At 42.6% G+C, this 26,804-nt stretch overlaps 1 protein-coding gene across 3 annotated transcripts in view; it reads left to right on the top strand.

Annotated features, from left to right (window-relative positions):
- LOC143342399 (discoidin domain-containing receptor 2) overlaps positions 1–26,804 on the top strand; it is a 192,359-nt gene that overhangs the window by 82,525 nt on the left and 83,030 nt on the right. For all 3 annotated transcript variants that reach the window (XM_076766227.1, XM_076766225.1, XM_076766226.1), the window contains exons 3-4: positions 18,890–19,068; positions 26,638–26,743. In XM_076766227.1, coding sequence (XP_076622342.1) covers positions 18,969–19,068; positions 26,638–26,743 — 206 coding nt within the window. In that variant the 5' untranslated portion in view covers positions 18,890–18,968. The remainder of the gene's footprint in view (positions 1–18,889; positions 19,069–26,637; positions 26,744–26,804) is intronic.

Raw genomic sequence — 26,804 nt, 5'->3', positions numbered from 1 at the left:
CTGTTGGACTGCTCTCTTAAAAAGATTAGCGATCTGCGTTTGTTTTCCTTTTACTTGACCAACCATTGTAAATCTTAAGAAGGAAGATTCTTTTAAACTTCATGCTGAAAATAATGATTTTCGTTTATTTCTGATCCTTTTTCACTACATACGATATTAAAAATTACCAACAGCGTTCTAAGTATGCTTCCTCTAGGATTTAATAAGCACAGTTACCCCGTCGATCCAACCACGAGACTCTGCAGTTATTTTATACTTCGCGAGCAATTATTATGTTATTAATAATCCGGTGCTTTAACGAAGAATGCAACTCGCGTTGTAAAACGTATAATAATAACTCGTTGTGGTACTCGGTTTATTGGACGTTCTTCGATCCAATCTCCTAAATGGCGTTTAAAAATAACCGCTCCATTCGGCGCAAGAACTGAAGCAGAAACCTTTAATCGTCCTGCCTACTTATATCTCGCATGATTAATGGTTCCATCGGTTCTCGTTAAGCTTTTTTCTCGTTATACGATTACTAGCCACGATGCACAGGTAACCATCTCGTTTTCTTCTCCTGTGGACCAACTCTAGCAGCAATAATTTTATTTATACAAGAAAGCTTCCTTCGATTTCGAGGTTTCAGAAATGATAAAATGCTCTAGAAAAAAATCTATTTCATTTTGATACCTAATTCTACTCACCTCTAGGCCCTTAAAGAAGCTATAATTTATACCTCGAGGACACTGTAAAATTTGATTACACGTTATTGACTTTAAATATACTGTGAATGGATTTGATATATCGAAAAAAATTTCTATCGTTTCCCGTTGTGTCGCGTTGATTTGCATCGCGCCGCCAGGAACTTATCGCGAAATTAAAATCACAGTTTCGTTTCGCGTTCGGGTTACGAGGGCGCGGGAAAATCGCTGGCTATTAAGGAAGCGAATCCAGAAGAAATTGTGACGGTCCGGATGAAGGAAGAGGAACGACGAAACGAGAATAGCACGCAACGAGAACGAGAAAGAACGAGAGAGGGAGAAGAGCAGAGGGGGAGGGGATAAAAAGAATTGAAGAGAAGGCAGTTTATGCATGTAAATCGTCCGTCCTGACTCGTTGTTTGTTGTTCTTTGCTTCGCCGGGAAGCGTCGGCGTTTTACGTGCCGCTGTATTTTATTGCGAAAGGTAACCATATATGCGGACACGTAGGTGAGAACGTACACGCATGCAAACGTGCACGCGAGCATGCGAAAGCTCGTCGAGGGTTTCGCTTTTCCGGTCGCTTTTGTACACTCCTGAATTCCCTTCGGCGGATCGACTCCGCGGTACATGCACTTTTCGCTGTCGGTCGATTCATCGAAAATCCACGTATTTTGCGTTACGTGTATTCGTATAAATAATGGATCTGATATACGGTGCACGATGTCTTTTTCCACGGCCAAAATTTCACCGATACATTTCGATTCTGGTCCGCGAGCCCCGGAGATTCGTTGCAAATTTTTTTGGGACGCTATGGATGGATGGACTTCGTTTCGAAAATACCTTAAAACGCGTCGTGATTCGCGATGGATCTTTAAAACGAATGCATCAGTAATCGTACGCTTCTGGAGATTGCTTGCATTATTAAAGCGAACGTCAGTCATTCAGCTTTCAAGATTCCGTGAAGCCACCGTCTATCGATTATCAATAATATTGTGACAAATGATTGAAATTGCACGGAAAGTTGATTATAATTACCGAGCTCGAGGAAGCCGTTTCTTGAAAAATGGGTACTATAAATCAAACTAAACTGAGATATACTTCTCAAGATATCAAAGATATCAAAGAATGCGAAACTAAATTTAAAATCGTGACTCGGAGCTACCATTACAATGTTTGCCTCGAAGAAAGCCCATTGATACGAACAATTTTATTAAAATTCGTACAATATCCTACGGTATTTATATTCAATTATACTATCTATAGAAAAGAGTTCCTCTTCGTCTTCCAATAACAACTTTTATTATGCATGGCTTCTGCGTTTGCTTATACGTTTGAACGTATCAGAATTTAAATTGGCTACACTCAGTCATGGTAAGTGCAAACGTTGGAACGAATCAAAATTTAAAATGACAGCTACAATGCACGTAAACCTACACGCGACGGATCATACGAATCGCTATGAAACGAGGATTTCGCGTGGTTGGCGTAGCACGAAACGCTACGCGTGGGCGGGCCCTTGCTGTATTCCTAGTCTAACTTTCCCATCGAATTTGCAATATTTTTGAGTTCATTTAACGATACCAAAACTCGAATATAGCATAGCATATTTGAATCAAGCATTCAAACTTAGAAGATGAACTTAATTATGAAATACCTAAGAATTGGATTTTTATGAAAGGGTGATATTTTTCTTGATGCACGGATTTGCATTAAAATTTTTCCTCGGGTAATAATGGGTTTAGTGGTTTACAAACACAATGTTGGAGACGTTTCGAAATAAAAGTGGCCGGATGAAGACCGAGACGATGCATGCAGCTCACGTATCCCCTTATCTTTCTCCCTATTTATTCTTATGGCTCCAGGATGCCATCGAATTTACTTATGCCGAACAGTGTATGAAGAAGTCCATTAGCGCTGTAAATAAAAGAATATAAGCGGGGGGAAAAAGGCAAGGAAATAAATCGAAGATATCAAAGAATGGGAAACTAAATTAGAAATCGTGACTCAGAGCTGCCATTAGAGTGTTTGTCTCGAAGAAAGATCATCGATACGGACAATTTTATTAAAATTCGTACGATATCCTACAGTATTTATATTCAAATATATTATTTTCATATAATTTCGTAATTTTCCACCCATCGGTAATAAAAGTTTGCAACAGTCGTTCGCCAGCGAAAATTGAAATGCTCCTTAAACGTCCAATTACCGGTACGATTACTTTATTCAATTATGTAGTTATTGATGGACGGTGCAGCTTATTTTTATTTACCACAACTAATTGCAAAACGAACGATCTTGTTGATGGCATCGATTGACCCAAAAATGGTACCAGCTATCCAAGAGGAGACAACGTTCCCTTTTCGTACCGCGCCGATCATTATCGTACGCGTTCGTCCCGCGATGATAAATCACGCAAACGACCAATGAACGTCGAGCAGCGCGGAGGTTGGAGAAACAAATCGAGCGTGGCCCGTAAAGAGCTCCCAAGCGTACGGAATAAATCCGTCGCGCTATCGGTTAATTAACAAAGCCACCTTATGCGAGACGACAGTTTTCCAAGAAGGCTGGAATCCACGGCTCGTTTCCAACTCAGGAAGTGCCTTTACTCGGTAACCTAACAATTGGATCGCATTTAAAACTTTTTTTTTAGAAAAATACTGTCACGTCGATCTCAAATTTAGCGCGCACGTTTTTTATATATAAGAAAAGTTGTCGAAGAAATAAATCGAGCGTGACCTGCGAAAACTTCTAAATCCGTCGTCCAATCGATTAATTAACGGAGAAATCTCTGAGACGATAAAATCGTTTCCAAATGTCAGTCTCGCGATAGGGTCGTTTCCAACTCGACGAGTACCTCCTCGTTGGCCTTAAAAATTACATTAACGTTGGGATTCTTCTTCAGAAAAACTATTTCAAATTTGAAATTACTGAGAAAATCGAAGAATTAAGGAAGTCTGATTATTCCCTAAAAGTGCACACATCGAATTGCACGTTTCGCAAATTTTTAAGTATCGATAGACGGCAGAAAATTGAATTCGATCCCTCTTGGCGGCATTTGGAATGGAAAACAGCGAACAGGAGGGGTGGTGAGAGATCCGACTGTAATTCAGCGAATCGGTGGCGAAGATCCGAATGTAATTCAGTGATCGAAGAGAATTATGTTTGGAAATGGCCCAACTTCAATTGCTCTGGCCCTCCGTTCCCGCCAGGTTTCCCCTTTTCCACTGCATCAGCCGAATGACTCAGCAACGGTTGTCGCCTCCTTGGCCGACGTTCGTCTTGAAGAAGACTAACGACTTGCTTAGGAGCGAGATTAGAGAACAGATGAACAAATACCGATGTCACCGGGGCACGCGGCTAAGTCGAATAGTTATGCAAATGTCCCCCCTCGTGTGCTCGTCGATCGAGAAATTCGAAACATTCCAAGCATCTATTTACGGTGCAGGGCCGCGAAATACGTGTTACATTCTTGGAGCATTTTTACACGCCGCGGGGTAGTTAAAAACACAAACACGGCCCGGGGTTGGACAGGCACGAAATTGTCTGTTCGAACGGTGCCCCGTGGTCGCGTGTCCCTTTTCCCTCGTCCCGTGAAAAGAAAGAATTTCGCGTCAAATCGATCGCTGTTCACCCTCGGGGCCAGGGATTTTCGTGAAATTGAAATATGATGGGATTCACGTAAAATTAGGGGAGGTTTAAGTCATCTCGTTCCTGGTTTCGAATTCTTTTGGAAAACACAAGCCGACTGATACGATAGCTTACAGTGAAATAATTAGCCAAATTGCAGATTGGCCGTGGGGCAAAAATGAATTTGACACGAACAGTTGCTAGCAGTTGCTCCAGTGTTTGCTAGCGCCTTTTCTTTCCAGATTGGCGAACCGGGGTTCGAATAAAATCATTTACGAGCACAATAAGGGAGACGTACTTGGCCACTTCGTCCCATCAGGAAAGTACTCGGCTTAAGTGCTGATCATAATCCCCTTGGAAGCGTAAATGTGCTCACCGTCGTTGTTAAGCTCGACTGCAACGCCAAAAGTTCATTGGGATTTTTATAAGATAGCTTGATATACTCCAAAAGATGTTCTCCAAACTTTTTCGCTAAATCCCAAACTGGAAATATTACATGGAAAATCTTTTCTGTAATTTATAGTATATATTTCTCGCCCACGAACACCGAGGAGTTAGAAAATCTACTTAAGTTCGAGAACAAAGTCTGGACCAAACATCTCCGAATGAAATTTAGCGGACACGATTTGATTGCAAGAAGGGAGGCGATACTCCGGTCCTTCGACGGAAGCAAAATCGTACTTTGGGGCAAGAAGTTTCGTGGAATACGAGTCACGTTCGGGCGCGCACGAATGCCGATGGACGCGTGCCGAGTTTAACGTTAAAAACTATTTATAACGGGACACGGAGCACGTTAGTCGCGCCCGGCGGATCTTAATTGACTTTCTGCTCTCACTTTGCTGGTTCCTTTGAACTTGCTCCCCTCCCGCGACCATTAGTTGCAAGTATTTGCTAGAATATTAAAATATTAATCATCCTCGTCAGGTACATTTGTTACTTTGATTTTTCGAGCGCACCACTTTGAACATTGGACACGAATTCGTCTCGCACGAACGTTTCTAACCGTTTCATCTTCGTCAGGCCATCGCATCGAGTCGTCCAACATGTAGATTTATTTTTTACTCGAGCTTCGGTTCACTCGATCTGATTATTACGTGCACGTTAATATTAAAAAAAAACTATTTCGTAAATAGAAGTAACCACAAACTTGGTATGATAAACTTGGTAAAAATAATACGAGTGGGAGTAACTGTGTTTTATCATACGCTGGTTACTTGTGAAACCTGTACAAAAAATGGAACGACAGAAGCTAGTAGAAACTCGAGTATCAGTGGAACGGCAAACATTGTAAATTAATTTGCGATGCTTGTAAAACTTCTGACGAGATACGGAGGGATAGAATTTGATTATTATTATCGTTTCCCCCCGGGACCTCAATTGTCGGAGTTGGCTCGACGGTGTTTCCAGGCGACAAAAATACCGGAAGCTCAAAAGCACTCAGCCAGTGTTAATTGTAATTCAATTTGCTCTCGACGGAGTTGCAGCGAAGGAATTGCAGAGAGAACGTCTCCGGGGTTTGTTGGCGAGGTAAGTTGGTGAAAACCATAAAAGGGTCCTCTTCTTCAAGACGAACGTCGTCTAGCTCTTTTCTAGGAGCACTCGAGAGAGAGTCGAGTGGCCCCGCGTTAGAACAACGACTTTATACAAGTCAAAGTCGTGAGTATGTACTCGACCGCATGGTGAATAGGCGGCTGCACTTGTTCCACGGTTAGGTGCTCACGAAAAACCAACCGCATTCCACGATCAATTTCGTATAATGCTACTTATGCAGTCTACCTAACATTGGGCACGAAAGAAGAGACTCAAATTGACGTTCGGCGACGGAATAAACACGACGTTATTTGTTTCCCAGCAACCGTATTATTCTTTAACTTTCCAGAGGAACTAAAAAATAAATTCTTTCTTTTACTATGGCGTGACATCTTTTCTTTCTACTATTTATTTACTTTCTCCCACTCTTGTTTTCTTGACTGGTCTTTAATTGTCTTTTAACAATTTCGCTCCTTGCTTTATTTCTCGTTTCTTTTACTTTTCTTTAGCTCTTTACCAGCTCTTATTTCACCTGCACTTAACTTCTTTTCTTCAATTAGCTTCCCTTTTTATTCCCAAGTACTTGTTTTAACGTATTCATGTTTTTCTCCACTTTCCGCCTTTCTTAATTTCAGTCATTTTTCCGCGCCAACGAACAAAACAAAACTTAAGTAAACGTCTTTTAATTTAATTTAAAATTCCGGTTAAAAAAAATTTAATCATTCCACAGCAGTCGCGCAGCCATTACTGGACGACAAATTTGCCATTTTATTTTATCCCTGGCGATTATATTAAAAATTCGATTAAAAATTACTTGTAAGCTATCAATTACTACCTATCGAAGCAATAAACTGTTTCGAACACCCCCAGATGGAAACGTGTTTATCTTTTTTAGCCAGATAGATCGTTGATTGTCTGGCCATCACCATTCGTTCATATAAACATTGGTACATTTGTTGTTTAGTAGGGGAACGCGCAATTTCAATCTAATGGACCGCCATCCGTAACGATACATATTTCTCCCGTTTCGCGTTTTATTTTGCCCGTCGTTGCGAAAAATTGCTATCAAGTTTAAAAAAGTGTACACGGTATCGCGTGCAGCGTAATAGTAATTGAACGACCGTGACAAACCGCGGGTCATTTTTCCGCGGAGCTGGCGCGATCGTGTGTTACGTAGACGCGGATCCAGCGAAGGGAAAACGATCGGGACGATATGGCTGAAATATTTCACGGTACATCTCTTTAGTCCGACGATCAGTAAAATTCTCCTTTCGCTGGCATTGTTACGGAAAATCAGTGTGCATTTTTCACGAGTCGACGCACAATAGGAAGGGAACGTCGAGGCATCCGAAAGCCGCCTTCCATTGTGATTTTTCCGTCCGCGTTTTTCTTTTGCAAAACTCCATCCATTTGTTCGCGGGGATCGAAGTTTGCGGATGTTTCGCAGCCATTCGGCCCCCCCCCCCCTCCCCCAAATGCTACAGGTACCATTCTGATAAATGGAAAGTCGACCGGCCTCTACATACAACGCCATAAATCTAAACGTCGCGATACACGGTTCTCGTATAAAGCCCTCTATAATTTCAAGGTATCTTATCCGTGCGATGTCTGTCGATGCGAAACGATGAACCGGGGGTCCGGCATACTTTCTCCATTACTCTTGCCCGCTAAGTAACAGAGCGTCCCGAGAGGCGAGAAAATCTGGTGAAATCGCGAAAACGACTCGCGGGAGGTGGAAATCGAACGTAGAAACCGGACTTTTAACCGAGTCATCGGCCCTGGGTAGCTCTTGGCTCCGCTGTTCACGGGAACATCCTTCGAGATCGATCGATCACAGGTTTCTAAAAAAAATAAGATTTATTTGGACAACGATCCGCGATGAGATTGGATGGAGGATACAGTTAAAGAAGTACTTTCTTCTTCCACAACAGCTACGTTATTAGCAACTGGTATCGTTAAATTATTCGATCGACAATCTTTCTGTGGTGTACTCGATTTCGATGTTACCTTTAATCGTAGGTCCAGTTTTCGAAAGTAATTTCTTGTGGAAAATTAATATGCAGGTGTGCCAAATACATGTTTTAGAAGGAACGAACAGCCTCTACATCAACGATTTACTATTCTGATGGCAGAATCCAGATAGTCCGCGATGGTTTTCTCCGAAAACGAGTAGCCAGTCGACCCTCGAAGGAGAATGTCGCTTAAACAACAGGGCGAGATCTATAACTTAAGATACGACTAATTAAAAAACCGGGTTTTGGCCTCCTCGTTAGAGACTGTCCTTGGTCAGTCGACGTGTCTTTCGCCGATAGAGAAACACGATATGAATCATATTTACGATTGTTATTACTGGTTTCACGAGGTAAATATTTGAAGAAACTTTTAGCGCTGCTAACGTTCGCGTCGTCTTTTTACGCAAGAACACGCGAAATTCGGACCGAAATGGATTGGAGTCGTCGAAGCGTGCCTTCGAACAGAACACGAGGATCACGTCGGGGATCAAACCGCAAACTTGCCTTGATCCGACGATGTCTTTTTGCTCATTGTAAGATTCTCCTGTCCGCGTCGCGAGGCTTCTGACGTCGTCGCAATAAGATACCGTCGTTGAGACGATGAAACGCGGTGTCTCGAGAAAAATCGTAGAATGGAGGCAGCGTAGAAGCTAACTGGCAAGACCGTTCGATCGAACAAAGTAACAGTGTCTCGTCTTTGATCTCAAAAACATACGAAACAAAAATATCGGTGTGAATTGTTTTTGATCTTTTTAATAGTAAGAATTCTGAAAGCTAGAACGAGCCATCGAGGAGCGTTTGAAAAAGAAGCGTCTCGATAGTAGCAATTTTGCTCATAAAAGGATGAAACGCTATAGACAGTTTTCTATTCTGTGTAGTCTACTTCGCGAAGGGTACGCTTGCGAAGAAATCGATTTCCTGCGGAGATAAAACTGCCGTCATTTTGCAAAATGCTGTTTTGAAAAGAACACTTTAAAGTTTGATGTTAGATGGCTGGGAATATAAAACAAATCTCTCGAAACGGTTCTACGGGTATCAATTTTTCGAATTCTGACTTCAAACTTTACGAAGTCGTTAATGCTTCGAACTCCTGGAAAATGTAAAAATGAGAAAATCAATATTTCCTTCAACCAACAAAGTGGAAAGTTCTTGGACCAAAAACCTGGACATTGTTACTTTGTTACGAACTTCGGTTGTAACATTAACTCCTCGACATTATTAACCCAACCTTCGGAACCTGGGTTAAAGGAAGTTGAGCTAAAATCGAGAAGATTATTAAATCTATCCATAGAAGAAATTTCTCCCAAACGAGTGGATAATTCTGTGATACTACACGATCTTGTTAACGTTATACCGATTCTATGGCCGCGCGATCGCCTCTGCGACAAATTGTACAACCCTACGCGCTCTACAATTATCGTTCGAACAGTCGTAACGACCATAGCTGTACAACATATCCCACAATAAATCCTCGAAACGAGTAACGAACACGGTCAATGGAAAGGGAACGGTATCGAGAGTTTCGGCGCGTTCTCGTCGATGTTTAAGAACGCGGTAAGTTATTTTAATTGCTCGAATGAATTCCTAAAAGCCAGTCCCTCGAGAAATCCGATCGGCCTAAGAACGGTAGAAACGTCTGCGAGGGGGAGGCTGTAAACGAATGGCGTTTTTTTCACGGCCGAAATCGACACGAGAAATTCTGTCGGACCTCGTGATTCCAGAAAACACGGAGCCTCGCCCACGCGTTACAAGTACCACCGGTTCGAAAACGAATCTGCCGCTTCGGGCGTTTTATGGATAATTAACTGACATTAACGTTCCATCCGAACAGTCTGCGCTGCTCGTATTTCTCCCCGTGGCAAACACGTATATTTTCGAGCCGAATAAGTATCGTTTTTCCACCCGTCGACGACGAGCTTTTCTTTTTCCTCCATTGTTCCCCCTCGTCGCGACCGAATTCCGACGGTGCGGCGAATTATCAAGCAAAAAGATTTCTTTCTTCTAACTTTAACTGTTTACTCTTCGAAACATTGGGTTTAATATTATGTTCTAATGTTTCAGAATTAAGTTCCCTTCTCGTTGTATATATTTTTAATCAGTTCGCTGTTTTACTTGTTCTTTCTACCGAATTGAAAGCAAATTTCAATTCACTATTTCGATTCAAGGCTTCCAGTAGGCGGTCGTCGGTAGAAGTCGTCTACTAAATAGCGATTGCCTATACTCGTGAATAAGATAAGCATCGTTTTTCCGCCGTTGCCGGCGAGCATTTTATTTCCCCTCCTTTGTTTTTCCATACCGCTGTCCCGGATCGTCCAGGTTTCGATGATGCAGCAGATTACCAATCTCTCGGTTGCATCTTGTTGCAGGGAATCTTGAAAGCGCACCACCACGTTGTCAGCTCTTTTCTCGTAACTCGACCGTGTAATTAAGGTCAACGTGACGATCCATCGGTAACGACTACTTTTTCAGAGGCCGTGCTTTTTTTCCACCCCGTCAGATCGATCCGCGATGCTTTAGCGACGTTATCGCGTCATCGATTAAGCTTTGACGCCCCTCGCAATAAAATATGGCCTATGAACGACGCAGAGTTGCGAAAATCCAGTCGAGATATTTCAAGCTTTCTACTTTTACCACTGATTCCCATGTAAATTAATATTAGAAATTGCAGCTCGAGCTTTGGAACGTTTACGATGTCAAGTCTATCACCAAGAACAATTTAACTAGATCGAATGGAGGTAAGAGATCCATCAAAGAAATGTATTTATTGCTCAAATTTAAGAACGAAACTGAAAAATTGTTCTTGGAGTATCGAATACTAAGAAACAAGTAATTAAAATATCTCTGCATCATTTATTGTATCTGTTTCGTCTTAGTATTTCATTTATTTTTCAAGTTCTTAATTTATACTTCCTTTGTAATTCAGAATATCCTGCTGCACGAGTCGCGGTAACGTCTAATTTCGAATCCTCGAACATGGGGTATCGTGAACCAAGTGCAATTAGAACATTTAGTCGAGATTCAGGATGTACAACTTCACTGACACAAGGATACTCGTGTCGGGAACAAGAGCAAACTGAGCAAATTATACAATGTAATAAGGAGCTGGGTAACAATAACTGTCCCAATTGAGTTCTGACTCTCTTCGGTGCTAATTGTTTAATTGCTCTCACTGATCTCCACCTTAGTAATACATTTTGACAACAGTGTTCGTGTAAATTGCTATCGTCTCTGTGGTTGACCGTTGCTCGATCAAACTTAATTTCCATCCAGAAGAATTCTCGGCAACTTCTGAGATTGTGTAACGCACACAACGTGATAGCAAAGCGCTGATGAGCGTTTAAACGTGCCAACAAATATGCGAGTGCAAACATACGGGCTTGACAGAAATAGTTAGCCACTTGACCCGAGAATTAACCAACGGCCGCGCTATGACCAGCGAATCTAAAGAATTTTGCGAGTTCAAATGTTAAGTCGTTCGATGAGCTCGTGCGTTTTTCATTTCATCGTGATTCCGAACAATTGCCTGTCCGTACTTATATACGACTTGATATCTTCATGTACACGATATAATAATATAGTTGGACCTGTTAAACTGACAGAGTTCTGGAATAGACGCCCATGAGTTTACGTTAAATTGTGTATCCAATCTATCGATTTATTGTTAAGTGAAATCACGCAACATCCCGTGGCATGCTGCTGTCACTTGTGCGGAAAGCAAGTTTCTATGCACGTCATGGCAGGCCAAGGCTAAAAGAAACAAACAAGATTCAATCGACACGTGTTTTCTTAAACCTTTAAAAATTCAATTTTTAGCTCTGAATCTCACAATCACTGATACTCGAACACGTATCAACTTGGAACAATTCTATAATTCAACGATGTACCTAATATTTTACATCGAAATTAAGATATCAGTCACAAGAACAGAAAATTCTTCGTCACCCGCCTCGCTTCGAACCGCTTTCCTAAGCGCGTAATCCTGGCGAACGCGCTCGCGTGTTCCAACCAAACTAAATTACAAAGACTTTCAAACCGAGCCCAAAACCCAATTTGCTAAGCCCGTGTCTCAGACTGGTTGCAGCGAAATTTCGCGACGGAAAAGAAACAACGAGGAAGTGTTCGATGTATCTACACTTATCCGTGTTCTATCATTTACTAAGCAGCTTGTACACAGAGATGCCAGAAAGGCACCGAAGGTGCTCTCTCACACTATGTCAGATCACGCGTACGTGAGCTCGTGAAGTTTCGGAAACCCGACAAAGGCAAAATGACGCATGCCTTCTTTCTCGATTCTCCGAAATTGCCCGAAGTAATTTCGGACCGCTTCGTGAGAGTCGAGAGAGAAAGGCTCACATTTGCCTTCTCGCTCTTAACAACTGAAATCCGACCTCCCGTCTACGGCATACGATTCGGAATCTCAACTGCCCAGGTATTTTTACTTGCCTTTCCTAGAGTTCATTACTAAAATCTGCAAATTACTCCTGGTTTCTATTTGCCTCTGATTACCTCTGATGACCAGTGCTGACAAAAGTACAGAACTCTCGACAACTTTTAACACCATACAGCGACTGTTACTGACTGCTCCTGATTACTGCTTGCCTCTGCTGGACTCTGCTGACCATCGCTTATATTTCTGACAACCTATAACGATTACTACTGACTTCTGCTAACCTCTGTTGGTCTGTGCTGATCTCTGTCAGCGTGTACTTGTTTCTGCTGAACTTTCCTAGCCTCTGCCGAACGCTACTGATCACTGCAGGTATTTCTGATAATGTATAACGATTAATACTTACTACTGCATACCCCTACAAGTCTATGCTTGCCTTTGCAGGTTTCTGCTTGCCTGTGCATGCCTTTGCTGACTTCTGCTGAACACTGCTGACCACTCCTGATGCTTCTGACATCGTATAACAATTACTACATGCTACTGTTCGCCCCTGCTAATCTCTGCTTGCCACTGCATGCCTCTGCTCGTCTCAGCTGACCGCTGCTGACCACCTCTGATGTTTCTGACACCATATAACGCATACTACTTGCTACTATTCGCCCCTGGTGATCTCTGCTTGCCACTGCTGGCCTCTGCTGACCACCGCTTATATTTCTGGCAACGTACAACGATTACTACGCCTCCTGCCTTCCTCTGTTAACCTCTGCCAGCGTCCCCTGGCCTAAGCTGGCCTCTGCTGACCGCTGCTGACCACTGCTGACCACCGTTTATATTTCTGGCAACGTACAACGATTACTACTGGCTGCTGCCACCCTCTGCTGACCTCTGCCAACATCTCCCGACGTCAGTTGACCATCGCTGGCCATCGCTGACCATCGCTGACCACTGCTGACCGTTGCTGACACGATGTAATATAATACAATATGTTTATATGTATTAAAGTGTTGTATAATGTAAATCTGTGGCAATAAATGATATAATTTCAAAGAATTCTGTGTATTCTCATCATTTTTTACCCCTCTTTCCCTCTCCAAATTTCCCGCTGCCAGGAATTTCTGCGAATTCCTGGAAATGACGTCATTTCTAAAAATTCCTGAAAAATCTCAGATCCCTGAAACTTACCGGCATCCCTGAAACTTCTCGGAATTCCTGAAATTTCCAAGAAGTTTCAGGCAGCGGCTACAATTCCGGCCTGAATTTTTCGGCAAAAATTTAAAGAGCTATTACGTAATATTACGTAATATTACATAATGTTACGTAATATTACGTAATTTTTGCCGAAAAATTCCGTCCGCGAAAAATTCAGGCCGGAATTGTAGCCGCTGCCTGAAACTTCTTGGAAATTTCAGGGATTCCGAGAAGTTTCAGGGATGCCGGTAAGTTTCAGGGATCCGAGATTTTTCAGGAATTCTTAGAAATTACGGCATGCAGAGGCAAGTAGAGTCCAGCAGGGGCAAGCAGTAACAAGTAGTAATCGTTATACGTTGTCGGAAGCATCAGGGGTGGTCAGCTGTGGTCAGAAGAGGCTAGCAGAGGCTAGCAGTGGCAAGCAGAGTCCAGCAGGGGCAGGCAGTAGCAAGTTGTAATCGTTATACGTTGCCAGAAGTATCAGGAGTGGTCAGTAGCGGTCAGCAGAGTCCAGCGAAGGCAGGCAGAAGTCAGTAGTAATCGTTATACGTTGTCAGAAATATAAGCGGTGGTCAGCAGGGGCCAGCAGAGGCTGGGAGAGGCTAACAGTAGCCAGTCGTAATCGTTATACGTTGTCAGAAATTCCAGGAGTGGTCAGCAGCGGTCTGCAGAGGCCAGTGGAGACCTGTTGACGGGAGGTCGGATATTAGTTGTTCAAGAGCGAGAAGGCAAATGTGAGCCTTTCTCTCTCGACTCCCACGAGACGGTCCGAAATTACTTCGGGCAGCTTCGGAATAATCGAGAAAGAAGGCATGTGTCAGTTTGCCTTTGTCGACTTTCCGAAACTCTACGAGCTCACGTACGCGTGATCTGGCATGTGTGAGTAGGGCACCGGGTGCTGAATCTGGCATCTCTGCTTGTACACCCCCACTCGCGGGTTTATATCAGATCCAGAGAAACAAGCAGGCCGGTCGTCCATTGTTTGATAAAGTCTCGGTCTGCCGGATTATAACTAATGGGACATCGAGAGGGAGACAAATCGCGGGCGGGTTTCGCGTAGCGCGTGCTGGGTTTATACGATCGGGAATCCTTAAGCTCGCGACGCCGCCAATAAAATATGCATGCACGCCCGCGAATCCGTGTAGATACCGGTGCTTTACATCCCACCAAACGTAGCCCGCGTAGACGTTTCGCGTGTATTAATCTGCATAAACTCATTGCTATGCAAACGAAGAGATTCGACGTCGAACTAGGATATCACGGGGAGCCTTCGCGGCTTACACCCTGGGCTTAACAGGGCTCTTACGTTCGCGGTTATACGTGTAGCGCCTCGACACGCATATGCCCGCGCGAAACGTATAAACAGGTATACAGCCGGCGCTTATATTGTTCGGGGCCACGCCGATCATAAAACGGACCTCCTCTGTCGCGTCGATGGAATAATAATTGCGAAAACTTGGTTTCGCGACGTCGGAACGTAACGAGCCGCCGTAAATGACGTCGACGATAACGCACCGGTGCTTGGAAATCCTGAAAAGTTGTCACAAACGCTTAATCACACTGTTCTTAATTTCTTTCCATGCGGGGCTAGTGTCCCAATAATCAGAAATGTTCTGTAGAATCCGATCGAAACGATCCTTTTTATTTTTGAACTTTACACACATGCAGTACCGAAGATACTAGAGTTTTGTCCATAATTGAGCCACTGTCAGAAGCGGGAAAGCCTCCCCTTTAAAATGGTTTTTGGTTTTTATGGATACGACTTCTCGTTTTCGAGATATCGTAATTTATGTAAAAGGTAATTTTTTAAATTCCGCTCTCCGCCTTAGGAAAAGCTATGAACGCGTATTAAAAATACTAAAACTTTGGATGCGTGCAGTTCCGAAACCAGTAGTGTTTTATTAATTATTGAGCCATTGTTAGAAGCAGCAAGGCCTCCTCTTTAAAGTGGTTTTTGGTTTTTGTCGATCCGACTTTCCGTTTTCGAGATATCATAATTTATGTAAAAGGTAATTTTAAAAATTCCGCTCTCCGCCTTAGGAAAGACTATGAACACGTATTAAAAATACTAAAACTTTAAACGCGTGCAGTTCCGAAACTACTAGTGTTTTATTAATTATTGAGCCATTGTTAGAAGCGGCAAGGCCTCCCCTTTAAAGTGGTTTTTGGTTTTTGTCGATCCGACTTTCCGTTTTCGAGATATCGCAATTTATGTAAAAGGGTATTTTTCTTAATTTGACTATCTCTGTCTCCGTCTGACGCGTCGCGTTGGACCTCCTTGTCGCGCGTGAGTCGAGACAGTCGCGTGACGCGGAAGCGTAGTATTTCCAAGAATTTACTACGCACTGTCTACTATCTACGCGCGCGGAGGATGAATGAACTCGCGCGAGCGCATCAAAAACGTAAACAAACTTCGGATGCTCATATCTTCGAAACTAGCCACCGCATCGACTTGAAATTAAAATCCTCATATCTCCGGAACTAATAAAGCTATCGACTCTCACAAACGCTCATTTTAAAGGGCATTTCATCCTCTACCTAATGATCATATCATCTACTATAATTTTTGCTATCTTCTATGTTTATTTTGACATTTACTTTGATGCTACGTACCCAAAGAAGTTTCAACAATTTCTATTAACTGCTTCCAATTCCATACATTAACTGCTTCGTAGAAAAATACTAAGTACAAGATGAATAATCTGTTACTCAAAAGATAATAGAAACGATCAAAATCATGCGTAAGAATCGATAGTATTTTGTTGGTCAGTTCCAACTTGAAACTTGGATGTTCAAAGGGTGTTAATCGACTCGCGACGACCCCTGGTTAACCTTCCGCGGTGACAGAGCGCGATAGAAATAAATCGTCGAATAATTTCGTTAGAGAAACGATTGGAATGTCTCGCGTAGAGGCAGTTCGTCGAGCGCGAACGATGAATTGAAAAATTTGCATAGCCTGGAATCGCGAGTAGTTCCGGTCAAGTGTCGGTTAGTTCCCTTTGACCACGTTCGCCGGGAACGAATCTCATCATTTTCCTGGACGTCGTCTCAGGGGAAGGGGGGCGGAAAAGTTCATCCGGGCCCGCAATAGACCTAATAGTAGGCAGTCGGAGCACTTTGTTTGATCAGCAATCGAGGCTGACGTACCTGGGTCGTTCGTAACGAGTCCCGACCGAGCCGGAAGAATTTTCAAAGGGCGAACGAGACCGAGAAAACGTCTATCGTCCGCGTATTCTCTATATCGCGTAGAACAAAGTATACGAAGTACGCGCGTACAGCGCGCTAAACTGTGGATTTTCTGGCGCGGAGGTCGTAAGTTCCTTGCATGTATGTTTGATGCGAGCACGCGAGGCCTACGACCGAGCCACTTCTTACTACCGTTCGCCATTACTTATTCACTTCCGGCGCAATTACCGCGGCGTACTCCATCAAAGTCCAGACACGGGAGTCGCACCTTTCTTACCAACGGACGTCGTCGTCGTCGTACCCTCCCGACGCCGAACAACCACGTCGAGCGCAAAGCGCCGCTCTGACGTGTACCGCGGACAGCATTGTCGAACTAATAAATCTATAGCCATCTCCCGCGGCGTAACCCCCGGTCGTGAATTAATTATTTGTGCTCTCGCTTTCCCACGCCACCTGCCGTCGATATACAAAGTGTCTCGATGTGTATATGCGTGTGCAGAACGCGAAATAATTGGTGAACGATAGGATGTACCAGGGTGGGAATCTGATGTACTTCCGCGAAAGTGCTCGAAACGTGAAACGAAATTAACGCAAGATTTTATAAATGACCATCATTTACACGTTCGGGAAACGATTATATTTTGATATTTGGAATCGTTCATTATGCAAGCGTTCATTTAATAAACGTATGAAGCGACGTCGAAAAATACCTTAATTTTTGCAAATATCCGATCCCCTCGTTCACCAATCACGCACAGATGACAATTATATCAAGACACCCTGTATCTGTCAAGTGCAACGAATATTTATGCGTGCGCCTCGCATCGATCTATCAGAGTTCGAGCACGGTATAATTAGGAATGATACATCTATATCGCTCGAACAACACGTTGTCTGGCCCGAAATAAAAATGGTTCGGGATGACATCGACGGAACGGCCTCGGGGAGCCCTTCGGGGAGCGTTTTTAAACGCGTTATTTTTCCAATTGGTTATTATTCTCTTTTTTTTCATCCCTCGGGACTCTCGTGGAGCTCTTTTTTTGGGGCAGCCAACCCGTTCGTGGATTCTTTTTCCCTTTAGTTTCTCATGCAAATTGCCCGTGGAGACAAATAAATATGTAGGAACGGGATAAAAATAATCGTTAACGATGAAAAATTAAAGTTCGTCCGTCGCGACACCCATACGCGACCTTCGAGCTGCTTCGTCCCTCGCCGTTCTTCCCTTTGAAAAGGCGACGGATTAATCCGAAGGGAAATTTAAATTTCGCCGGAACTTTATTTTCTTTCAATTTTTCATTCAACTTAGATCGAATAACTTTGCAAATTAAATGCAAACGCTCGCGGGTTACACGTACTGTTATCTTTCTTCGGGAAGTCCGCGAAGTTGACGCGACGTTAACCCCTACATTAATTGTACGATCTGCGCGGAAAAGTCGATTAAAAATTGTTCTCCGTTCGAAAGACATCCGTCGTTCTTCTTTCGCCAACAATTTACCAGAACGAAATTAACAGGGACGAATACGATACGATTCTCTGTTAAGGGAGATAGAGTTTATTTAATTTCTTCAATGATTTAGAGAGAAGAGCGGGAACGTTCTTGCGACAGCTATTGCGAAAACATTCTATTTATTTCTGTCGTGTAGACAGTGGCCATCTTCGAATATTAGACACGTGAAAAAAGAGTCCATCGATAATTTCGGACAGGTCAATTGATGAAGTGGCTGTCCAGCGAACAGAGGGACCCATCCATTCTTCTTTTCCCCATATCTGTCAGAAGTACGATTCGCCCTCGTATCTTGGCGCGTGGCTTTCGCGTTGTTACGAAGTTTCCATCCCGCAAGTGGCCACGGATGGCCGCGTTTGCTAAGCTGGTCAGGTTGTATCTTCGAATTACAGGTGGCTTAGAAACCTTTCAATTCAGGGAGGAAGAATTCGCCCAAGTTCGTTCGATTCGTAATAACTTTATCGTGATACTCAGACGTCCTTGTTTTATATTTTACGAAAATGATACCGAAAGTCTAGAGTGTTAATAAATGAACGATTATTTACAGCTCGATGATCTTCGACTGCAGACACCCTCGCATTGAATTCGCGCGCTGTATTCACCGATCCCCGTGCAAACCAGAAAATCGTATATTCGAAGGGATTCGACGGGAGCGTACAACGTTTGACAAAACGCGCGAACCCTCTGGAATCCCCCGTCATCGCGGTCGTTTCCACCCCCGCGTGTCGTTAGGGACAGCATATAACGATTGCGTTTCCTTTTTTGTTTCAGGTTGACGAGGCAGAAATGGCACGAGCAGAGTCACGGTGAGAAAAGGGCGAGGGTGAAGCCCTCGCGCGAACCGTGAGCCATGGTGAAAAGCTTCGGTTTCTTCGCCAGGAGGGCGATACCTGCCGTCCACCTTCTGCTTTTTCTCGCCCTGGGCGGCACGACCCGCGCCGTAGACCTCTGTAAGTACACACAAAGCTGTAATCTGCCGGGAGCTTTATAGTTTTCATCGCGAAACTTCGTCTATAAGTTATTAACGACCGGCGTCGGTTCCGCGACGCTACACGACGCGGCCGGAGCTGCTTGACCGCAGTCGACGAACTTTCGATCCGAAATCGACTTTGGCCGCGTCCGCCTCGCCGCCTGCACGGTAAAAGCTGGATTTACGCGGTGTGCACTGGCCGCCACCGGCCCACAAATTGGAAACTTTTCGGTGGAAGTTGTATTTAAACAACGTTTCGACGACCGGAGATCGTGAATGGGGCTGGGGGCAGTCGTGTGAACTCGCGATAGGTTCGCTCGACGCGAGCTCCTTTCTCTGTATCAACGACAAACGGTTTTGTTTTTTGTAGAAATAAACTTTGCGGTAATCGAGCAACTTCGCGTTGATAAAATTCAATCGGAACGGTTACGAAGCCGGTGGCGAGTCGAGGATGGCGTGAAATTAGAAAACCCAGCGAATGGAACTCGCTCGTGTTAATATTCGAACGTCCTGGGGAAATCGTTTATTCTGTTCCGAATCGTTTTCCGTTGGCCACTGTACTAATTCAAGTGGAGATCTTGACTAGTTTCATTGACAAATTGATAGTGACAGAACTGGGTTACAACTGGTTTCTTCTGTAATATTGAATGGGGTAGGTTTCACTGGGATAAGTTTCGAATTAATGCGCGCGGTGAATGCAAAAATCACATTATCTTATGAATAGACTGTGAATGTTTATGCGCGTAGAATATGCATGGAACGGTGTGACTTTTATGCGCATAAAATATGCATATATGCATGAAAAGTATGCATTTGTTCAGGAAAAATATACTAAATATGCAAGTAATACGAACAATATACGCTTAACGCGTAGAGCATTATTCAAATCGATGTCACATTTTTTAGAGAAATAAACACTTGTTTTTTATCTGAACATGTATAATTATTGCGCTTTGCAGTATAGTATTTTATATAAATTATGAAATACCTAGATTTGGATTTGAAAAGCAGAACGTTCAATGAGAAAACTTTCGAATTTACGATTTGTAAGAAAATATTTCAGCAGATAGAGCTCGATACTAAAGTACACATCCGAAGCCTTTAATCTCGTAAAACTTTGATTAAAAATTGAACCGGTTTCCGTTGCAACAGGAGAGGGTGTACCTTTGCACCTTCAATTCCTTACTTTTCCACAACTCTCGGTGCTGTGTTAAAGTTAGAAAGAGGAAAACATTTAAAGCGCGGAAGAGATTCTTCGCTGGAACAACCACCCTCTGTTTGCACAATGGCGTACACGTACAAAATTCAAATATCTGCTATTAGCCAATAATATAAACTAATAATTAATTTGCCAACGTCAGGGCTCAAAATACAATCCTCAGACATGGTTTCATATTTTAGAAAAGAATTTACCAACTTAACTTGTAACCTGCTATTAAACACGATGGAGGAAACTACCTTGTCCGGGAGTTATAAATAAAACTTTAATAGTTGTATGCAAATAGGCATTCCTGGCACGAGAGACGAATGTAATTGCTTCGTTGCGCCCCTCTGGGCGCACCACTGCGCCTATCGAACGAGAAACTTGGAATTCAATGGGTCAATAAACGTTCAAGTAAATATCTCACGGTAGGCGTCTCGCAAGTTGGTCTCGTGGAGCGTTTGATCGATCATCGGTCCTCTGTCCGCACGAAAAAAACGGCGTGCATCGATTTGCATGTCGGAGTGGCTTAGTCAGCATCCACCGTGCCCGTTAGTTTGACTAAACGATCTGTCGGCCTCGGCGGCGTTACTTTTCGATGTAACGAGTTCACTCGTCGGAAGTATCGGAATTGTTTGGAGACCTCGATAAACGATAAACGACCTGTTCTTCGGGATTCAGTTCCAGACTATATCGACAGACTACAACACCGCTCACAAGTTTACGGACAATTAATTTTCTCGCTTGAATTCGATGGGAATAATATCCAATAAAATTGATACGAACAGTATTAAAATTCTACCTCCGTAAATGAAATCTGTGGGTCTCGATCCCGTTGCAAGAACAGAAGACGTTGCTATTTAGATCGAGTAGGCAAATTGAGTACAAAGTAGGTTCCTTTGAACAGACTGCGTAGACATGGTGGACGTCGAAAATGTAAGAAAAGAAGAAAATATCGCCATAACTTTCGTTTCGTTGAACGGCCGTTCATTGAAAACGCTTTTTCATTAAAGAAATGGAAACGCTGTCGTCGGGCTATATCAAATACCTGCTCCTAATTGCGATATAAATTTCGCCGGAAGAACGGGGGAAAGAAGTGTCCCCGTTTCGCCCCCATTCATCGCGGCGTCAATAGGGTAGAAGTAATTAATGATGTTTTTCTAGAAACGGAGCGCTCCGTTCGGCCGGAAAGGGTAGGTTTGTTGAAAGAGACGCCGGACATCGTCGAGAATCGAACGAGGGTGACGCGAAAGGAGCGTCTTAACGTCGAACATCGGTCGGATTAAGGGAGTAAAGGAGTCTTTAGGGTCGTAAAATATAGCATTCTTATTGGGTGCAATCAATCACAGATTGATTGTCACGCTGTTTTTGGAAACAGTATTTTGAAACAAATTTTTACTTAAGTAATTAAAGATTGGTGAATGTTGAGTTCGAACGAAACTTATAGGAATGGCAGTCTTTACCTCGACGAGTCAATTTATTTTAAACTATAGATCGTAGGTATATTAGACGTGAACCATCTTGAATCTGACCTCCCTAGTAAAAATGGACCGATTGATCCTGAATTACTTAAAACTGTTATTAAAGACGTATCTGTAAAATTAGTTAGGCACGAACTTCTTTTCCAATGGATGATATCTGGAACAGAGTTTAACAAAGTTTTACAACATTTATTTTAATTTTCTTTTACTAATATCGTGCTGGCTCTAATTTGCACGCTCATACGTGACAAACTTCATGAAAATTGGTTCATTAGCGTCTGAATTTTTAGTAACACCAGCTCGGAAAGTGTAGTTTCGTGAAAAATTGGGTTACATTAAACGGCGCGTAAATCTGAAAACTGGGACAAAATGTAAATGATTTTTGAACGTCCATTCTTACACGTAAATTGTAGTTTTTCAACTATATTGCTATTTAACTTTCCTCAATACATACCGAAGAGGACTGAAATCTCAGATGACAACGTTAGATAGAATAACTGGTCCTACAAATGATATTATAATCAATCTGCACGAAAACGTGAATCAAAAATACATAATAAAACTTCTTTACAAAATGCTTTGTTTCCCCGAAAATTGATCGTGAATATTCGTTGGGTCCTAAAGCGATTAAGAGAGACTTGACTATCATGTCTGTCCATTACTAGATATTTCTACTTATGTTGGTCCTCGTAAACCTCGAGCGTGGTATTATTTGTTTTCTTCGATCTTATCGCCTTATAAGTTAGCATAGATAACACTACACCATCGTTAATAATAATAGGAACAAATACCAATTTGTTTTATTACTAATATATTTATAAACCGACGTTTCAGCAACTAGGAAAAATTCTAGAATAAATATCGTGTTATGAATCCGACCTGTAAATCGACAAAGGGAGAAGAGGAGAGGGGTAACGTCGAATTATTATTTGTTAATCTCAGATATTGGCCATTTTTCTTGCCCGAGACACGCGGAAATTTCCTTAAACGAAGTATGAGCATACTCGTCGCTCGAAGTTCGGAAGGCTCGGTTTTCCGCGCTTCGAAACCGTTATTCACGATCGATTTACGAGCGCGATATCTCACCGGTGGCTCGTTAGGTCGGACGTGCCGACAAAGGAAACGGATTCTACCGGAGAACGATCCAAGTTTACCCTGCGACGGAGTTCGAGAAGTTCCGCGAGGGTCGTGAGAATTCCGGGGGTGCGAGACGCGCGCGATATATTGAGGCTTCATTAATAATAATAGCACTCCATGTTTGATTCTCGAGGACTCTTTGTCTTCTCCTTCGGAGGCTCCAGTGTTTTGTTATCTATTTCTTTTTGATCTATTGATTTTTATCTATCGTTCGTTCGTCTTGATTATTGATCGAAGTCTGCATCGTGATTCAAGAACGAATTTAATAAGAATATATCAACGAATATCGCCTTTTAGAATTTTTAAATATCCTCTTACATTTCCTATTTCAAGTATATTTGTATTATCAAGCAACTAAAATAATAATAATACATAAAGGACGTTGAGAATTATGATGATCGAAATATTTAATTTTCTCTTCTCATCTTGAATGCTCTCCGCGACCAACTTTTTCAAAGTCACTCTTTTAATTAATTATCAGAGCAGCGAATTTAAAAGTTTTCGTTTAAACTTGCTCGTAAACTGTTCCTTGCGTGAAAAAATTTTTCAAACAAAAGTCGCATAATGTCAAGGAGTGCGTCGAGTGCAGTAAACTGTCTTTTATCCTAAACGTTTTAATCTCGTTTTAATGTAGCTTTTTCATTAAGATCTAGAGGCAATCTTGAATTTTTAAATCATTTAAAATTTTATATTTTAACGCGTAAAAATAATTTCGAATGTAAATGATCAAAACGTTGGCCATCGTTCTAAGTGTTAGTCCAGAATCGATTAAGAAATAAGAATGACACCCGTCGAAGTGTCTCTGTAATTAATGGTGCGTGAAACAATGTTCACGAGTAATTCAAGTCCAGTTAGGTAACTTTGTATATTGATTTGTAATATTCAGTTCCTGCCTTCACAGTACGCGATGGTTGACGTATGTAACTGAATACAATAAATACATAAATGGACACCAAGCAAACGATACTATATAAATTCAATTGTTCTCTGTTTCACTGCGTATAAAAGCTGCGTGGAAACTCAAAAAATGGTTATACCGTTACTAACTGTTCCACACAATCGGTTCGTGTTCCCGAAAAGGGCAAAATACACGGTAAAATAAAAGTTGCTGTATGAAATATCCCTACAATATTTACAACAATCTACAAATGGAACGTTGCGCAGAATAAACAAAAGGAGAGATGAAAAATGGTCTTCCAACGATATTGCCTTTAATCATGAACGAGCATAAAGTTGGAAACATCATTCGCTAATGTACAACAAAAAATAGACGGATCTGTAAAACGTTCAGACGCACAAGCGCTTATCTTGAGACGTACTTCGCTTAAGTAAACGTTTCGAAAAGCATTCTGTATTATTAAAGTATTGCTACGAGTGCCCCGGGACTAATAAAATACCAGAATTTATTTTACCTTTATTTTCTCTTGCAAATATCCGTCATAAATGCATAGTGTCCCAACTATAAGCATCGATAAAATAAGTTTAGCCGTCTTTTGCAACGGATAGACGTTGATAAAATTGCTCGATCGCGTAATCCCAACGTTCGCGACAGTCAAATTTGAATAGTTTCGAAGTGATTAATTATTTGTCGAATCAAAGTTTAGCGTCAAAATTTCCAGACAGTCGATACGATAAATCTCTGGTGTTCTCAGACACTTTGGTCTTGGAGGGCGTCTTTGCACGCCACCCAAGTTCTCACAAATTAGCGTAATTATACAGCCAGCCCTCACACCACCGTCCTAAACACGATGTTCTTCCCGGGACAAATTCGCAATCCGTAGGAATTTCATCTTACGTTGATAACGCGCCCCGCTCGAAATCCACCGGCAGAATTACGACGGGGGATTCGTCCAAGGATGGTACAAACTTTTACCGATATTAATGGCCACCTACATGCCCATTCTGTTTCTCGATGGCTTAGCAGGGATTCCTTCCGTTATAAGCTCGAATTCCCCGCCATTAATTCTCGCGGAGTCTCTGGCTACTCGAAGCACAAGGCTCCAACCTCCCATCACGGCGTTCCGGTGCACCTGCACTCGATATCCGGCATTAGGTATTATCGTTATTCGCCCTGTATTCGCTCCATTCGGGCGAACGATGCTCTAGCAAATTTTACCGATCGGCATTTTAGTTGGTAATAGAACTTCGATATGCATAAATTGCAATCGACGCAGCCTTCGACGCCAGCCTACCCCCCTTCTGCTTGCCCCGACCATTCTCGTGGTCGAATCAGCCGATCTTCGGAACTCGACATGCTACGTTGCATACGGAAATTGCTCGAAACAGTCAAACTTGCTATTAATTGTAAACGATAAAAAGGACACTCGATTATGTAGACTTTATACTGGCGTTACGAGTCATTTAAATTTCGCTTTTACAAAGTCTCAAGCAAAAGAGATATAGTGCTTTGATTTTTGTTAAATATACGTCAAACTTTGACTATCGTGATTAAAATATCGAACTGAACTTTAATCGACTCGATAAAGAGGCCTAGAACCTGGAATATTTTTTATTAACAATGGTTACGGGGGAAAAGGCGATACCTGGAGCAAGTTCGATTTACAGACAACGCCGTTCTAGTCGGAATTCCAGCCAGGATCGTAACCATCGATTTATTAACCCGAGCTCCACGGTGTCTCCGCGTTTCGTCGACTCGCGATCAAGGTGTTTCGAACTTTTCGCCGGCGGAACGACACAACGACGCGTGACGCAAACAAAACCGTAAATAACGCTGGGAGTCGTTGCAACGGACAATATTGTATCAAGATAGGCCGTTCCTGGTAGCAGGATACATTGCGTCCTCGTAACGCTGCCGTGTTCCCCTATGAAACAATTTGATCGGTCCCGAAGATACGAAAACGTTGAGGCAGTCCTTCCTCCCGTCGCCCTGGCCCTACTCCTCCAAGGAGAGACGGTCGTATACAAGAACGTAAACCGGCTCTATCCGCCGGATTCATCTCGGTTAGCTGGTTATTTAGCCGTTTATGATCCAACGGGAAGAGAGGGGGAGGTCGGATCCAAGCGTCGATATGCACGCACGGGGTCCTATGTAAATTCGTGCGCGTTTTAAAGGGGCAGTCTGGTATTTTGGGACCGAGTAATCGAGAATTCTTCATCGTTCTTGTTCTCTCTAAAGGAATAATTGAACGAGAGATATTTTTTTTCTTACCGAATCACCAAGTATCATATGGTCACCCGATGAAACGTAAGCAGACGACGGGAAAGTGCACAACATATATCCCTCCGTTTTATTGCGTCCAAAACAGGACAAGCCGTGCCTAAAACTGATCTTGAATCTTTTAAACTTAGTAGCACTGAAGTCTCGTAAAAATATCGCAGATGGTTCACAGATAATAAAACAACTGTACATAAAGAAGTGTTTGTTGTACAAACGACTAAATAGAACTGAAGTGCAACTTACAAACGCCTGAATTATATTTATCAATTAAGGTAAAATTTATTATTATTAGATTTACACCACCCTTCTAATCTCGTAAGGTCATTCTGAATTGAATTCCTACAGGAAGTAATCATTATTAAACTTAAACTTAACTTCTCTTTATAATTTAATGAGAGGAGATACAAGACGTCTATAATTTTGCTTATATCGAGCTTCTGCTTAACAGTTTCAACCCTGATACGAATCCTCGAGAGTATTTAGAAATAAGAAATGGATATTTCAAGGTACCAAACGCACGGTTAACACGCAGGATGATTTCTTTTGTTGCAGCCCAATGCATCGCGCCGCTCGGCATGGAATCTGGCGCGATTCCGGACGCGGATATTTCAGCCAGCTCTACCTTCGACACAGGAAACGTCGGTCCTCACCTAGCACGGTAAGCGACGGTTTTTCATTTCGATAGGCTGCCCTCCCCGATACACCCACCATTCGTCATT

The sequence above is a fragment of the Colletes latitarsis genome, chromosome 6 (genome assembly GCF_051014445.1).
Source record: "Colletes latitarsis isolate SP2378_abdomen chromosome 6, iyColLati1, whole genome shotgun sequence".
NCBI lineage: Eukaryota > Metazoa > Arthropoda > Insecta > Hymenoptera > Colletidae > Colletes > Colletes latitarsis.
The sequence above is the reverse complement of the archived record's forward strand: the minus strand, read 5'-3'. Positions and strand labels throughout refer to the sequence as shown.